General features: G+C 40.5%; 2 protein-coding genes across 2 annotated transcripts in view; both read right to left on the reverse strand.

Moving 5' to 3' along the window:
- The window catches only part of LOC118430463 (probable cation-transporting ATPase 13A3), a 31,433-nt gene extending 18,835 nt beyond the window's left edge, over nucleotides 1-12,598 (reverse strand). The window contains 13 exon segments of the mRNA XM_035841337.1: nucleotides 331-441; nucleotides 1,715-1,873; nucleotides 2,118-2,255; nucleotides 2,893-2,965; nucleotides 3,114-3,248; nucleotides 4,225-4,294; nucleotides 5,224-5,301; nucleotides 6,695-6,771; nucleotides 8,404-8,533; nucleotides 9,409-9,494; nucleotides 9,988-10,161; nucleotides 10,763-10,868; nucleotides 12,493-12,598. Coding sequence (XP_035697230.1) covers nucleotides 331-441; nucleotides 1,715-1,873; nucleotides 2,118-2,255; nucleotides 2,893-2,965; nucleotides 3,114-3,248; nucleotides 4,225-4,294; nucleotides 5,224-5,301; nucleotides 6,695-6,771; nucleotides 8,404-8,533; nucleotides 9,409-9,494; nucleotides 9,988-10,161; nucleotides 10,763-10,828 — 1,297 coding nt within the window. The 5' untranslated portion in view covers nucleotides 10,829-10,868; nucleotides 12,493-12,598.
- A 3,608-nt stretch (nucleotides 12,599-16,206) lies between these two features.
- Nucleotides 16,207-18,114, reverse strand: LOC118430243. Its single transcript, XM_035840952.1, has one exon. The coding sequence runs from the start codon at nucleotides 18,112-18,114 to the stop codon at nucleotides 16,207-16,209; it is 1,908 nt and encodes a 635-aa protein (XP_035696845.1).
- Between the last annotated feature and the right edge of the window lie 131 nt (nucleotides 18,115-18,245).

An 18,245-nucleotide genomic window follows, 5' to 3' on the forward strand; every position in this document is an offset into this window, starting at 1 on the left:
ATGTACTTCCCGGTTCATCACTGGGGTTGACTTTCTTATAGTAATGAACTGAAACAATTATTGTGGATACAAAGTATTACAAACTAAGCCACATTTTTTCTCACTGCAAAAGTGCTACCTACATCAGCTACACTTACTGTATACACGTAGCAGCAAGAAGCACAACTCTAATTAGAACCTCTGAGAGACATCAAAACATAAGCAAAGTACATGTAAGTACATACTGGTTGTGTAAAAGAATTCTTCTATATCCAGAAAACATGGTAGTTGAGACTTGAGACTTTGGCCCCACCCCAACAGTGCATGTCTCTTACAACAAATTTAACTTACCTACACCTACAAGAACCAGCACAAATCTATAAGCTGCTGTAAGCAGTTTGAAGTTGAGTGGCTTGGGGAACAAGATGGAGCGTACAAGCTCTCCTTTAGCTGTAGAAAAACCTAAAAACAGAAACAAAATTATAAGGATCAGAAAGATACACAGGCTGATATCTTCACTTGCCAGGAAGATCATGTGTGGAGTTCTAAACATGTACCGGTATACATGTGTGTGTTACATAGTTGAAAATGTTTAAACTAATTGTTCCAACACAAAGAAGAAAGTACTCCAGCCTTCTTCAAATTGATGATTTGATAGACTTCCAGTGCAGCGAATCATCAATCTGAAGAACTTCTGTTGGAGTACTCGACAGAAAATTTATGGTGAGTCTTTCCTTTTTGCATTGGAACAAAGTTTAAACTTTTTCAACTATGGATTCTACCAAGTGAAAACAGAGGAGCTTTTATTCAGATATGTGTTACATGATTAAGACTATTACTGGTTTAGTGGAAGAACCAAATGGAAGAAGGTCTTGGCCTGATGAAGTGAGGGATTGGGGAGTGTACTGCAATTCTGTATTACAGTTATATTAAGGACCAAATTTTATACAAAAGAGAGGATATATACTAGGAACTAGCCATGAAGGCCTTTTTCTTATTATACAATCATGTCACATTGTAGGCCTTACATTGTCTGTCTCTATTATATGTCTCCGGTCTGAAAAATTAACTGCTTTAGGCCACAGCAAATAAATCTTAAGGATGACATCCTCTGCAGACTGCAAAGATAGTGCAATAGGGCCAAAAAAAAACAAGATGGGTTTAAAAAAAAACAAGATGGCTACATTTAAAAAAAAAGGCAACATAAAGTTGTGATGAATGGTGTAACGAGAATTAAAGGGACTAAACATAGTACGTGTATCTGAGCCAACAAGGCATTCATTCTAGACCTGTATTCAAGACATAATAATGTACTGGTGTGGTAAAAGTGTACTGGTGTGGTAAAAGTGACACTAGTGTGGTAGACTGGCATCCATGGAAGCCATGAGTTGGTAACCACACTCATGGCTTCCATATTGGTGTCACTTTTACAACTGTCTCATTTCTACAACAGTTACTACAGTCCTGGGTAACCTCTCAAGTGTCACTTCTTAGAGTACAATTATTAGGGAACAACACAACATATTTGCTCATTTGGGCCAATTTTCGTAATTTCAACAAATTCTTGGATGTTTTTTTCTGGAATCAGGCGAAAATTAATGCACGCGCTAATGTCATCCATAAAATCTACTTGCTGTGGCCTTATTACACATTCAACTAAAACATTCTACAACACCTACTCTGAAAGAAGCACAATGTTGCCTCAAACTACAAAATGTACTAGTATTTTGCCTACCTGTCCTGACAACCACAGCCTTGACTTTCTCCCCTCCGTAGTACCTGGTCTGGATCACCTGGGTACCACAGAACAGGGTGTGGCTCTTGTGTTTCTCAGGTGAGTAAACCTCACTACTTTGGGAAGGCAGATGTGTCTTTGTGACAGGCACACTCTCTCCTGTTAGGGAGGTCAAATCATACACTTTACAACTGTTTTTTTTTATATGCACCGAGAATACAAGGTAATAAAAGAGGTCCGGAACACCGATCAAATGTTATCGCGGCCCAGGTATGACATAAAACAAGTTATCACATGGTCTGGAACACCCGCATCAAATTATCATGACCCAGGTATGACAAACATGTAAATGACTATACAAGACATAATACAAAGTTTCCAAGTTGAAGGAAAAGTAAATGACCTGTTAGCATGCTCTCATTGACAATGCAGTTCCCTGTTATGAGTACAGCATCACACGGCATCAACATCCCATTGGGAGGAATGACAAGCACATCCCCTGGTACCAGGTCAGTTGAGATGACTTCCTGACAGTCTACATCTGGGAACAAAGGAGTAGAATACGGGAAAGACAAGGTTTTTTTATGCAGCTGTTGAATTATTGTTTTCTGCATTACTTTGCATAATAGCCCGGATCTACAGCTGAATGGACAAAATTGAACGTACGCCACCATTTTCCCGCCATTTCTATTTCGTTTCTACAACCGCTACTAAAATACCACATATCATGAATATCCATCCACAGCTACTCTAGTTATATGCTGTTGACACATACATAAATTATAGAGACACAACATCATATCTTAACCAAAAATAAAACCTTCTTGGCGAACTTCAAGGTAACGATAAATTCAACTATATTCTGAGAGGTGATAACCAGTACTGTGTACAAATAAATATTAGGTACATAATATATTAAAGATAATCTTTGATATATTTACCTAATATTTATGATTGTTTATACCTAGGAGCAAATAGTGTACATAGATGGCAGGCTAGACTAAAAATGTTGACCTATCCATATATTAAATAGATATCCATATACATGTATGTAGTGTAGGTAATGCATTTGTAAACACTTCGATTTCTAGCTTTGATATAGAATTAATATTCCTTTTGATATTTCTGATGTAGGTACAAGAGATGCTGATCAAGCTTGATTTTAAAAAAATGCTTACCTTCTCCCCTGCGACAAACTTTGACCAGCATGGTATTGTGGGACTCTACCATTTGATGTAGCATTTCACTTTGCTTGGAATAAAATAATGTAACAAGTCACAAAGAATGATGAATAAGAACATAGAAACCATGCAATAATGCAATGTGTAAAAAAAAAGCAAATACAAATTTTTTGCACTTTTCTAAAGCTTTCAAAATGAGAAGCCTTTACTTTGTATACCTTGCGTATAGTGTAGAGTGAGACAGCAATGGAGGTTAAAGACATGACAATGATGGCAGCAGCATAATAGTAGTACTCATCTGACATCCACAGGCAAACACTGAACAGCTGGAAGATGTAAAATGGGTTCAGCACCTGAGGAGAACAGAACACAATGATTATAATTAGCAATATCATAACCTTACCAGTCACACATACATTCTGATTCAGAAACAAACTGGACTGAATATATTTCTGCGATTAGGCCAGAACAGGTATGCATCTCAGTTATAGTTTTTAAAAAATCAACTAGGGGTCAAACTCCCATGCCTACCCTTGGGGCCCAAAAAGCCCCAGCGTGGGAGTGTCTGCCTATCTGGAGGCCACCTTGTGATCTGAGACTGGTATTCATAGAACTCTTGGGCTAGTTACCTCGTCCATGAATGTCATGGAGATTATATTTTTGACTAGCATTTATCTGTCTGTATGTTGGTCAACAAGATAACTAAAAAACCGCTGGATGGATTGGTTTCATAATTGATCATCATTATCATCTTCGTCGTATGTCAGTTTTGGTCACTGAGGCAGGCCGTCATTGTTCGCCATGCTGCTCTGTCCGCTGCTATCCGTTGCACACACTCCCATAATTGATGTGTTGGTAGGGTGTGAGAAAATTGGAAATGAATAGATTTGGGGCCACCTAGCAGCTTCCCTTGGTACTGCAGCAGAAATTCTGGGTCTGATATCTCATGTTCTGCTGGGAAAGAAGTGACATAAGTTTGGTCTCCCTAGCAGCTAGTTTTAGAATATCAGGGATACTTTTGTAGAAAAAATCCCAAGAGGATAACTCAAGAAAGGACTTCTTGATTCAATAACGGATTTTCAGAACCTATGTAAAAATGATACATGGTGGGGATTTTATACTTGTGACATGTGTACACAAGGAGGTTGACCTCCTTGGTGTATGTTTAAGCCAATGATGAACATGCATCATGCATCATGCATCATCATGCATAAACTATGCAAATGTCATGTACAAAAGCTCTAAATATTTCAGGGGGGATGAGGTTTTCTTATCTATTAAGTCCAGATCAAAGAAAATATGATGAAATTTTAGTAAATGTAATCATACCTCATAGAACAGGAGCTTGATGTAGGGTTTCACCTCCACTGTGATGACATTGTCACCATACAGGGATTGCCTGGGACAGAAAAAGGTGATAACTATACACATCCATGTACATGCACATAGCTGTTACAATCCACCACTATCTTCACTGTGCGCTCATTGGCTGATCCTGAATCACATGATCCTCACTACCATATAAGTACAAGGGATGATCACCCTACTGCCTCTTGTTGGATCCATCCGCAACGCCGAGGAGCGCGTGGTGAGGTCGACCCAGGAAGTAACAGCTGGAGGGAGATTCGATGGGAAACAGGGTTTTCCCGAGGAGGGGATTTATCAGAAACCGACGCACCCACCCACCCTCCATTATATTTGTGTACAGCTGGCAAGGGTTCCGTCTTTGCCGCGCGACTTCGGCGCTATCCCCATAACTTAATCACATAAAATTATGAAGGATGATCCAATGAGTGCGCAGTGTGGATAGGAAACAATCCATAAACTTGAAGTTAACAATTACAGCAAAATTTAATGAAATTGCTGTCCTAAATTAAATTTTTGAAAATATGCTTCGTACTTTTTTGCATGCAAAATTAACTTACAAGAATGCTAATTTAAAAATAAGTTTTGAGGGGTGAGAAATTCTGGCGTCTAAGGAATTAACAATGGATGCCCCGTCATGTGACAAGAAAATAGTGCAATCTGAGTGGTCCAGACATCATAACCCGACAAAGGAAAACTCAATCACTCTGGGGTCAGTCTAAATGCGTGCCTGTGGTATGATCATACTGGTTTTCGTGTACTTCAATACATCGTTACCTGACCAATTTTATTTAGTGAATATTCTTGTAACCGTCGTCAAATCTCTATTTCCTGTATGTGTTTTTGCCATGTCCCTGCCAAAAGCTTCAAGTGATTGACAGGGTACTTGCAATTGTGATCAAGGCATTTTAGTGATCACTGATTTTTTTAGCAAAAATATACCTGCAACTATTGGTTACTTACCTGTTTGCATGATCTGTAGAAGACAGCCCATGCCTCAATGTGTAGAATGATGAACATGGCATGCCTGAGCCCAAACTCCTGCCAAAACACAGAAGACACATCAAGTATTGCTGTTTGTTGATACAAAACCTTAACACTGGATGGACAAACCAAAAGCAGAGAAGAAGCAACAAGCTACAAGTATGCACAGAAAAAATATCAGATACTCGTGCCTCTTCCCTGCAATTTGCCTGGTAATGCCTTAAAATACCAACGACAATCTGAACAACCATAAAATCACATCCTCCTACAAAGGATCATTGAATTTCCCATTCCACATGTAGGAAGATCTTTGTGTAATAGTCATTGCCATACATTGTACCATGTGCAAATCTCGTGCAATAAACTTAAGTTAATTTCTATCTCTCTATGTCTTAATTTGGCTTCTCTCACATGGCCATCATACTTGGGCCATTAGAACAGATATTCACATCTTTGGTCTCTGCTGCCTACTCTAAAGAACTGTCTTCTTCAAGTTTAACCCCGGCCAGCATAAAAATGGAAAAGTAACTTTGTTTGATCAGATTTCCATTGTTTGTTCATCAATTTTAATTATATATTGTTGGAGAGCTTGAATGTGTAATTGCCTTTTCTATGATATCCACCTTCTTACAATTCAATGCAAAGTCATGGAACAAGCACCAGGCCTGCGTTTTTTATACATCAGGGGGTCACAAAAATAAAGTGCCCAAATTACCAAAGTCAAACACTCCAGTCAGTTCATTTTCTTCTGTCAGTATTGACTTGAGCATGAAAGAGCTGCTCAATCAGGTGCTGGGCATAAGCCGTAGAAGGCCATTCTATCCTTAAACTGTACTCCTGCATCCTGGAGGAAGTCTGAAAAGGTCCTTACTCTGTGTGGAGAGGTAATTTAATTTTGCAGAATGGCCTTTAAAGGTCCCACATGATAGAGGTAAGACATTGCGACTGGATGGAGAATGAGCCGGGGTATGTTGTAGTTTGTGTGCCCACATTAATCATTGATTGTCATGGTTTGGAAGTACAGTACATGTAGAACTGAAGTAACCCTTACATTTCCCCCTTTCACCTCAAAAATCAAGACATCACAATTGAACAACACAACCTAAATTCACAGTACAGTCACTGTGACAAATTAAGGGCCCCCTCTGTTACAATTCTATTCAAGTTATTCCGCTTGCTTTGAGATATTAGGCATTAAATTTTGTAGGTGCATCGAGTGCATCGAGTGTATCTGAGGCTAAAAACAATTCTTGATGCATTATGAGCTGATAATGATATGTAATGAATATGCAAAAGATATAAATAATGACACCACAGCAGTGTACAGCACCAAGTGAAATTGAGGCAGCTGATGAGATAGTCCACCATGCAGTTACATGCCTGGACAGTTTAAATGGATCAAGTTAAGCTACTTAACATACAAAATTCTACATGAAAAAAAAAACATTACCTGAGTTTTTCAAAAGTTTGCTTCTCTGCATTCCATACATACTTTAAGCAGTGATGAATGAAGTAACGCAAGTTCTGCTGTAAGATCAGAAGGAAAAAAAAGGATGATGTTAACGTTTTTACATAGTGGAAAAATAATGGAGGGAACCTGCAATGGTGTTGTTAAACCCTTAAACTGCCAAACCCGGATATATCCGGCACACATATACATTGTCCTATGTGCCGCACCCAGATATATCCGGGATAGAAATGTTCCCTCGATGTAGCAACTTTGCGCGTGCGTAGCGCACGAACCCCGGAAATTAGGGACTTTGGCTTGTTCGGGGGGTTCTTTTTGGAGGTCAGCAGCCAACCCTGGCACTGCATAGTGCTGAAACTCTGGCAGTTTAAGGGTTAAGGGTTATGGCAGGCCTGGCTGCTGTCTGGCAAAGGATACCATGGTTCAAATTGCGTGGCTATTATATGTTCCAAACCAGCAATCGATACAACTGACCAACGCTGTTTCTGCAAGAATTGGTGTTCTTCGACGACTTGTCCCTGTGTTACCTCAAGATACACTGGCTATGTTGTTTAACTGTCTAATTCTACCAAAAGTTGACTATTGTGATGTGGTGTGGGGGAACTGTGGGAAAGGTCTGTCTGACAAGTTACAAAAGCTACAAAACCGTGCAGTGAGAATCATACTTGGTTTGTCGTATAGGTCACATGTCAACAACGAACACCTGTCTGCTCTTGGTTGGAAAGACCTTGCCTCACGTCGTAAATTGCACCTTCTACAAACTGTCTATAAGTCAATATATAACCTGTTACCTGTGTATCTTAACATATTTAGCAGAACATCAGAATCCCATAGCTATTCCACCAGACATAGTTTAAACCAGTCGTTGAGAATTCCGAAGGTTAAGCTAGAATCTGGGAAACGAACATTTGCATATAGAGGTGCAGAAAGCTGGAATGCACTCCCACTAAGTGTGAAAACTGCTCCATCTACACAAACATTCAAAACACTGTGCAAGAACGTTGTGTGACCTCTGACCTCCACCCCCTTAATGACTTGGAACGGAAAAGGATGTGGTTTTGTTTTTGTAATTATGTAAATATTGTATTGTATGTATTGTTATTTGCTTATGTATCCAGGGCCTCCATGAAAAACAGTGCCAGCCACTGATCGGAGCATACCCTGGTTAAAGAAAACAGAAATAAATAAATAAATAAATACAAATGTTGTGGTTCATCTTTTGTAAAACATTACTGTTGTGGAAAAATGAAGGAAGCAGTGATGTTATCTGTAATTTAATCCATATCAAGTCGTAAAGTCGGACGACAGCTTTTTTTTTTTACATTTCAATGAGAACGAGCCCATTATCAGGTCACTTCAAAATTGTTATCTACAGTGACATCCAAATGTTTCCTGTGACTCAGTGTGAGACTGTTGTCTATCAGATTCTGTAAATACTACAACTACTATCTATTACATTACAATTTATGGAATAAACATGTAACAAATATCATGAAAACCACAACCTATGCTGTTCACAAACATACGAACAGCACCAAAAGATTATAGTACCCTCCTGGCAAATGTAATAAGATAAATCAGCTCAGTTCAACCTTGATTGTAGATACATGTATCAGCAATAAAGCCTACTTGGATGCCAGCAAAAGCACTGAAACTGCATCTATATTTAACATCAGTTACACACTTCTTACCCTCTCAGGTTGACAGTTGGACCTCGTATCACGGATGAGGGCATTGTCCTGCCTGTAGGAGAAAGGACTACTGTCTGTTGACGTCTCTGATAATTCCTGCATCTGATGTAAGTCCTTGTCATCTTCACAGCTGCAGGAACAACATAAAGTATTGTTACATCACCCTTACAAACTTTTGGATCAATTTTCAATAAAGGTTAGACATCCAGGTAACAAGACAGTTACTCATGAAACTGGATTTAAGACTGTAAAATCATATCCAGAATGCTTTAGATTTAGTAAATATTTGGCAAAAATTTGCGTCTATTTCCCAACAATAAGAAGAAACCATGATAGGAAAGGGAACCAGAATCTGAAGACCCCACATCAGTTCAGTTCAGTTCAGTTCATCCTCATATGAGGTGACATTAACAATGTCTAACCATAAATCTGTATCTCTATCATAGACCCCACATACCTCCACAAAATATTAGTGCACCTGACAGGGTGTACTCAGTCAAAAATTACTAATAGGTGCATTATAGCTCCAATTTGGGGTGCATACATGGTGTTTTGGTACAAGATTTCATGTTGTAATGTCTTTCAAGCAGTCCACATGATTGAGTTTATTAGCTTGGCATCATCATTCAGGTTAAAACTAGACTAAAGACCAGGGTCATTGGGAGTGTACAATGTACTTAATGCCTAGTCTTCAATGGTCATGAGTAATTTAGCACATAATATTGAACTTATTTATGTGTAAATTTACAGTCACATACACATGTACTACCAGGGATGTGGAGGTAGTGTAACAGTGGGGGTTCAAATAGCACTAGCTGACCATGCCAAACGCCTGTCAGGCTTTTGGCTCGATCAGTTAGGCAGCTAGTGTTGTGATCTGACGGCCCTGGTTCGATTCCCGGGTCAGTCAGGATATTTGTTCTACTCGCCCCTCTTGTGTGTTTCAGTAGCAAGACAGACAAACTTCTCAACAAAGACACACTGTACAATTTGTATCACACACACCTAGCTTCTAAAGATGAGGTATGGAGAGGCATGCTATCGTTGGTTTCATATTTGACCCTCTCCTTACTCCAAGTCCGGTGGTCATCCTGAAATACAAGGAAGAATTACTTAGTGCTTTTTAAAAAGCTGGTATTTGGCTGGTATTTGCATCTCCTTGGAATAGTACAGCATAAAGACCTGTATTAGTCCTGGCAATTGCGTTGCTTGCAAGTACTGTGGTTGAATTGCAGTGCATTATTTGTCAGGCTATATCTTTATCAAGCATAATGTCACCTTGGTGGTATTTTCCTGATAATATGGATTCCCAAATTGTGCACAAGTCATCACTTATCCACAAAATTGCCAGGTACATTTGTCTTAGTGAATGGTCTGATTCTGCGACCAGTGTTAATGTTTGTTTCAGTAGCACTGTGTCAGCCTTGTTTAAGAGCAAGATGAAAAAAAAGCAAGAAGGCCTATATTCAAAAGTCCTTTCAGACTGTTATTTGTATGACTAATGGGGAAATTCTATGATTCCAATTGTTTGAATGGACTTTCACTATTTGGGAGAGAACGGAGAAGATAATAAAGTGGTCTCACCGTAGTTTGTAACAGCACAACATCAGCATCCACAAGTTTACAGGATTTGAACTGTGCCCACACAAACCACTCCGGCTTCCAGTAGAACACAAGGAATAAAAGTCCCAGTGTGCACGTGGCAAAGACAACTGTGACAGAAGTCTTTACCTTATCTCTTTTAAATCCATGGCATTCCTGGTGGATTAAGTAAGTACAGTGTGAGTATGATGTCATTTCTATGGGACATGTACATTTATATTTCGAAAATAAACTTATATATGGGAAAAGGGAGAAAGATGTACACATCCAAACATTTTTTTCACACATAACCTACATGTCATAATCAAGACTAAACCATGGTCATAGAATTCAAAAATTCATGGTCTTCAGATATACCCATGAGTGAATATATGACTGGTTTGTTTCGAAATTCAACAAACTGACACTGACATTGCAGCCACACGGCTGATTTGCAACAGGTCATTACAAATTGTTATCATAAGTGGTTAAAATCAAAGATTATAAATCATTGCAATAACACAGTTATTAAGAATCGTTGGAGACAGACAAATTAAAACAGTATTGGGATAGACTCTAAAACATTTAAAATATTATTTGTTTAATACTGTACACAGTAACTGTTATATATTAGTATTATCACTATATCAGATAGTGAACAAATATCTAGAATACATTGCCTTACTATTTGATACAAAACATCATCACACAGGTGACAATTACTTGTTCAAAAGGCGGTAATACAACATAAGCCATGGACAAATAGTAAAGCTTATACCAGTTCATCGTCCTGTCCTTTGTTGATGAAATGGAACTGTGCTTCTGCATCACCAAGAATTGTCATGATCGATCACTGCAGTCAGCTTGGGAGCTCAAAGTACAACCTGAAATAACATGATGGCATGTTATGGGGCTGGTTACATGTACATGTGATGCTAGTTCACCTTTATCCGGGGGTAACCTATATCCGTTGGTCTTAACGACAGGGTATTTAGGGCTCAGGTCGACAGACGACGGTTTCAAACTACATGATTTGAAAATATTACAGTTTGAAACCACAGTCTGACAACTGGACATCCCTAAAAAAAAACATGTTAGAAAACAAACAACTGATAAAGGTCACCCCATGAATAAAGGTGAACTAGCGTTATGTCATTATTGTCTAATATTTCTGTTTATCTATTACTCTGGGAAGGAAGGGACACCTCCTGAGTATCAAGATTGGTTGGGTAAGCTCTGTTTGCAGCTGTTTCTCTATGTTCCCTTTTCTGCAATGTGTCTGTGCCAGTTTAGTAGAAGGACCGCTAAAGGATGTCAACTCACGGGCGACACAAGTGCAACAAACTTGAAGAGACTTTATTCCAACATGGCTGAACTGAAGGAGTTGGTGGCCGGACTGAACTATAGGACTGAACCAACTTAACATAGGGGTGTCGGTCCAACTATTATAAAATACAACATAAAGTGATAAACCAACATACAAATGTAGATGGCGTGATCATTTTACGTCCACATTTATCACTTTGGAGATTCCGAGCGAGCCTGCCGGAATGAGTGAGAGTGAGTGATTTCTCACTCTTATACTACCTTTTACAAACAAGCTATGCCCAACTATTAACAGTCTAACTAAATACAACAATTAAACCAACATAGGTGGCACTGGACTGGACGGGTTTTCCAGAAACCCCTTCATGAAACACCCAATCCAATTATTATCAACAGTCCTTGATATACTGTTAATGCCTTTTCTGTTTGGGATTCAATTTCGCAGTACCTGGAAAATGGAGTGTTTGCTGTGGTTTTGCATTTCTGGTAGTGGCATGGCATCCACGCAGTTACAGTATTATACACGGCTTAAGGCTTTTGGCCGAATGGTTTGCACGTTCGATTTGTGATCTGCCGACCCGTGTTCGATCCCAGGTGGCGGCATGTTGTTTTTTCTCGTCCCTCTGATTTCTATAGACAGTCAGTGGCGACAGTATTTATGCATAATAAGATCAGTAAAAAAATTAATGCCATCTTAGGGCAGGTACCATCTTAGGGCACCTCCCGTTACAGTAATTATCTAATGCGTCATTGGTTTTCTGGATCAAGCGTAACCCACACAAATCGCCCAGCAACCTATGACCAGACCTTCCTGTTTCATTGAACTTTGGACCCGATGCTATGGCCGACCTAGACCTTTTATCAACCCTGCTCAAAAACAACGTTGGTGTATTATAATCAAAGGAAGGGAACCGTAATTTAACCCATCATCTCACCACAATGCTGTCTTCTAATCCCCAGACTGCTGTCAGCTGTGGCCTTTTTAAACTCGGGAACAACAAGGAAACCGTACGTGCACCGTACATCTCATCCCATGGCCGCATGGTAACGTAAGCATGCATGTAACAACACAGTAAAGTTATACCTGCATACCGGCATCTTAGGATGAGGCCACAGCTCGCGCAGTCTCCTATTCAAAAACACAGAGAACATGTGAGAAAAGGGCTAATTAAAGTCGCCTACCTGAGGTTTAGTCGGTGGTTAAACTCACACAACCACGTCTGACTTCTACACTGTTCGTCAAGAAAGTTTCAATCATTCTCATTGGTGCAGAGGTCATCGGTGCAAAGGTCATCGGTGCAAAGGTCAACGACATAGCAGAGTTCCACGACCCCATATACCGTCGCTAAATGATGCTATCTTTTACAACAACAACAACAACAACAACAACAACGGCTGTATTTATTTACCTCATTTCCTCCATGAAAAATGGAGGTATAGTTTTTGATATGTGTTTGTGTGTGTGTGTGTTTCTCTGTCTGTGTGTCTGTCTGTCTGTGTGTCCGGATACTTGTGGTCAGGATAACTTTAAACACGTTAGAACCTCTGGATGGATTGTAAGGATGTTTGCAAATATATTGTTTGGTATGTGGATAGCTGTTTGAAAGACAAAGGTCAAGGTCGATTTTGGGCCCCCTAGTGTGTGACCTTGGTACTGCAGCAGAACATCGATGTATCTTTTGACCTGAACATGCTATGGTCTTGATTTCTTGGTTGCAGATATCTTGTGACGTAAGGAAGAGAGTATATCGGTTTGGCCCCCCTAGCGGCTTGCTCTGGAAATGCAGGGGCAATTTTCCGAAAATCTTTCAAGGAGCATAACAGAACATAGGAACGATGAATTTCTATTATATTTAGCATATAGGTATGTTTGGCAGAGATGTACATAATGAAGTGCAGATTATGCAAATGTAGACCTAATTTGCATAATTAATGAGGAAAATCAATATTTCCAGTATTTTCAATATAGGCCTCAAATACATGTAACATATGTAATTTGTGACAGGTGGAAGATTAGCAGATACCAATTATGCAAATAAGTCCCTTATTTGCATAATTAATGAACATGCTATGGTCTTGATTTCTTGGTTGCAGATTGGTTGCTTATTTGCATAATTAATGTGAATGCGTCCTCATTCATCTAAGTACATGTAGAAAATGATTGGATTGTCAACATTGTGACCTATTCAAGTTATTCAAAGGTGTATATAACCTAGCATAAATTATGCAGATTTTTGTCACTAATTATGCAAATAACGTTATCATTTGCATAAATTATATAACTTGATTATCTCCTCTACCAAACAGACGTGCGTAATCTATGTTAAGATAGAAGGCTTCTTCTTCTTTCGTACTGCCAAGCCTCTAATTCAAGAGATTATCGGCTTTTAATACATTCTCTGATAATTTATGCAGATTAGGACCTCATTTGCATAACGAGTGTTCAACGATATTCTCCTGTATAAAACTTCCAAATGTTACAAGTAAGAAGTTCTCGTCATTTACCAAATGACATTATAACATTTTTTCTTATGCAAACTATATGTATTTTTTTCATAATAGATATCTATCAATATTCTTCTCATTCTCACGCGCATGGAAATAGCTAAATACAGATCAAAGGCGATGGGCGATGGGCGGAGTCACAAATCAGCTCGTCCTGGTTTTCACACATGCTGGCACAGATTAAATTCGGGGGCCTTTTTGGGAGCCGAAAACTGAGACGAGCGCCTCTAAAACGAATACCGGGTTGCATTCTGATGTTGATTATTTTTCTATGGTCCCAAAATGTCCCAAATTGATTTTCACGTGGTAATTAATTAAGGCCTAAATTTTTCGAGGCCCGGACCTGGTTCCACACACTTCGTCACGGGAAACGTAAGCCCGGCATTTTCTTCCTCTTCTCTCCGTAATTTCCTTAGATCCTTTGCAAAAATTCCTCAATTGGCATTTTTTCCAACCAAAACGAGAAAAAAAATCCTGACGATACATAACTAAGGGCTTGCACCACAATTGTACATGTTACAAGAATAATCGCCCACTCCCTTGAAATAGAAAAAGGGTGGTATAAAAAAATAGAGTCCGGCGACCTCATACCTCCATGAAATATTTAGAGCTTTTGTAAATTTCATGCACTTGACTAACACATTGACATAATTTATGCATGATGTTGTTTGTTATTGACTAACATAAACATGTCACGATTATTAAATTCCCATCATTAATCATAAAGCGGGTTTTGCAATTTTTACATAAATTATGCAAATATGTTCCTTATTACCATATTTGGTATCTGCTTATATTCCACCTATCATGATGAACAAGTGTTACATTTATTGAAGTAAAGTTATTGAGAACAATGGAATTATACAATTTCCTCATTAATTATGTAAATTAAGTCCTCATTTGTATAACATGCATATAATAATCTTTTTGAATAGCTAATGCAAACTGTTATGTGAGATAATCCAATTAATTATATCTCACACCAATAGATCTGAAATATCGCCATACGAGCGATTACAAACAAAACATCACACTTGCAGTCATTGTAGTGACTGAATTGCGGTGAGTATTTACAATTATCACACACACTATAACACGGTATACAAAGTTTAAAAGTGAGAAATTGTCGCAATGTTGTTTACAATAGAATTTAAAAACTAACAAAGTAAGTGATAATTATCATATTGCACTTTAGAGTATTGCACGTCAATATTGCACGAGAAGAGAAATCCAAAACACTGTAGATCTGATTCACCAATTGGGATTTCTAAGCAAACATCACTTAACACTATTGCAAGGTCGCAAGATGAAACCTTACAACTTTAAGACAGGGGGAAGTCGGAAGTCATATGGCATGAGTCCAGTTCGTTTAAAAGATTCGTCTTGTATGGGATGGGGCTTCTTCTGTATCTCTCCGTACGGGTTTTGATAGTGTCCAGTAGTTGTGATGACCGTGTAGTTCTGGCGCTGATCTCACCGCGGTATGGAGGTAGCCAGTCTCGAAAAGTCTCTGAATGTAGCAGGCGTTTGGCAAACTTGTAGCACAGCTGACGGCGTTGGCTTTCTAGTGTAGGTAGGTTAAGAACACTGCATGACTCTGAGTAGGATGTGTATGCGGGGCCTAGTATTGTCCGGCAAGCCCTTTTCTGTATGGTCTCGATCCTCTCGTGTTGTTTTCTTGTGAGACCCGGGTGCCAGGCAGCGACGGCATACTCACAAGCCGGTCGAACCATGGACTTGTAACAGGTGAGAAGATCTTCTTGAGAAAGGTTGAGACGTCGTAGCTGTCGGAGCAGGATTAGTTTCCTATTACCTGACTTCAGTACGTGGTCAACTTGAGTTTGCCAGCCAAGGTCCGCTTGTACAAATAAGCCAAGTAGTTTAACGACTTTGGCTATGTTCAGTGGTTCACCAGCGATAGATAAAGGTGGTAGCGTCGGGGGGACTTTAGAGAAGTAAACGTGCATTGCTTTGCACTTCTTTGGGTTTAGCTTCATTTTATGACTTTCTGTCCAGGTGCCGAGATTGTCGAGGTCGGTTTGAAGGTTGGAGGTTACGCTGATTTTCCGGCTTTCTGCTAGATTAAGGTCGTCGACAAATTTCCACCTTCTTGCTAAGGCGTCTACACTGGCGTTGTTAATAAGGGCAAGAAATATCAGCGGGCCAAGGACGGTACCCTGCGGAAGGCCGCAGGTGGTAACTGACCAATCCGAGTGAACTCCTTTGTAGAGGACTCTTTGTTTCCGGTCGGTCAGGAAGCTGCATATCCACCGCGTGAGCGAGGGTCGAAGGCCCAGGTTGATCAGACAGGTAACCGCTAGGAGGTGATCGACACGATCGAAAGCTTTTGAAAAGTCCGTTGTAACGAGACTAGTGATTGTACCCCTCTCATCAGAGGTTTTCGCAAGTTGATTGATAATATACTAGGCAGTGGGTAGTAGACCGGCCTGCAAGACAGCCGAATTGGGTAGGGTCGATGTTTTCCTTAATGTCTGAGTAGAGTCGGGTCGCCACGAATCTCTCCACAACCTTTGCCAGCACTGGTGTGAGAGAGATTGGTCGGAGTTCCTCGATGGACGGAGGGCGGCTTTTTGGCAGAGGAACGATGTTGGCTTGGCGCCACTGTACAGTTACAACCCCTTCTGCAAGTGAAGCATTGAGAATGTGCGTTAACGGGGTAGAAATCTCGTACGAGAACTCTTTGATGGTACGGTTGGGAATGTCGTCGGGTCCAGCGGCTTTTCTCGTATTGATGTTGCGCAATTCATTGTAGACCTCCCACGGTTGAATTTCCTCTATGGGTTTCGCTGGAAGAAATGGGGGTACCGGTAGTTTGCCCAGGTCCAGTTTTTCAAGTGAACATGTCACGGCACAGAGCACTTCGTTAATGGCGTTTGCTGTTGCCTTGTGGTCAGCAGTAGGTGTTCCTTCGATGTTAAGTGTGAGTTCCCTTCTAGTTGTGTTGGTCATAGACTTTAGCATTTGATACCATTTTGAGGGATTTTCTTTTTTTAGAGATTTGACTTTGTCCTTGTAGAAGTTTCCTCTCGCTCTCTTGATTATTCGTTGCACCTTGTTACGTAATTCTTTGTATCTGTCATTCTCCCCTGACTTGAAAGCTTGCTGTCTTTGTTTCATCAGGGTTTTGATGTTCGGGGAAAGCCAAGGTTTATCATTGGTGTGCATTTGACATACCTTTGCAGGAAAATGCTGGTTGAGTTTCTCCACCAACGTATGGTAGAAGTTGTTGGTCTTAGTTTGGACGTCGTCCGCTGTGAGGACCTCGTACCAGTCGTGTGAGACTAACCATTGGCCAAACGACCTTATCCTTGAGTCCGGCATTGGTCTGGTGACCCTCGACCGCACGAGATGTACAATGTTGTGATCGCTGCTGCCCAGTGGTGAGAGCAGTGCAGGTGGGAGGTACAGGTGGTCCGGGTTTGTTATTATACAGTCCAGAGTGGCATCCATTCTGGTTGGTACGTCCACAATTTGACGAAGCTGGTTTCCTCTGCAGATATCTTGAAGGTCTGTTCTGTTGAAATCCCCAGCGATACAGAGTCCGACATCAGGGGACGTCGACCGTAGCTCGTCCACAACAGTCAACAGGTGGTTAATGAGGTCTCCGCTATGCGGTGATCCCGGTGGAATGTAAACAGCACATACAACAACGCTGGATAGTTCCCGTGGAAGACGTGGTGGCCGCATCTTTATCCACAAACATTCCAAGTCGGCAGGGATTGAAACATCGATTATCTGTGCCTGAATATTATTGTTGACATAAATGGCAACCCCTCCACCTTTCTTACCTTGACGAGGTTTCGAGAAAAGGTGGTATCCGTCGATGTCCCACTGTGCGTCAGGTAAGTCGGGGTCAAACCACGTTTCCGTGATGACAGCAACATGAATGTTCATGGAATGGAGAAGAATACTACATTCTTCCATCTTGTTGCAAAGTGATCTGGCGTTGATCAGAAGAATTTTCGGCATGGGGAGACGTTTGTTGTTGTTGTCTGCTCTTATCCCGACCAATGGCTGTCCTTCTTTCCTAATTGGGGTTAGGCACCTTTGGCGCGCTTTCATGTTCTCGACTATTTTGAAATCTTCGTACCTTTTTGGACGATTGTTGGTTACAACTTGGATATTCTCGCCCCTCTTACGACCAGCCCTGCATCCCCTTGCGTGCCAGATTCCACATTGGACCAGTTCGTCCTTCGTGGTCCCAGAGACGGGGAGCCGGCCTCGTAACTTCAGCAATTCCGCCCTGGAGTAGTGGTTCCCTCCCACGGTAGCCGGCATCGTTGTAACTTGCGGGTAGAACGCAACCAGAGCGAAAAAGACTTGGATCCCTCGCATGGTTCGTCAACAGTTGACCACTTAACACTTGTACACAGGTTACGTGGGTCGATGGAATGAATTCGGGCTAGAAA

This window comes from Branchiostoma floridae, chromosome 14 (assembly GCF_000003815.2).
Source record: "Branchiostoma floridae strain S238N-H82 chromosome 14, Bfl_VNyyK, whole genome shotgun sequence".
NCBI lineage: Eukaryota > Metazoa > Chordata > Leptocardii > Amphioxiformes > Branchiostomatidae > Branchiostoma > Branchiostoma floridae.

Excerpts from the sequence above, each read along its gene's own strand:
- LOC118430243 (XM_035840952.1), bottom strand. The coding sequence starts at position 18,114 with ATGCCGGCTACCGTGGGAGGGAACCACTACTCCAGGGCGGAATTGCTG.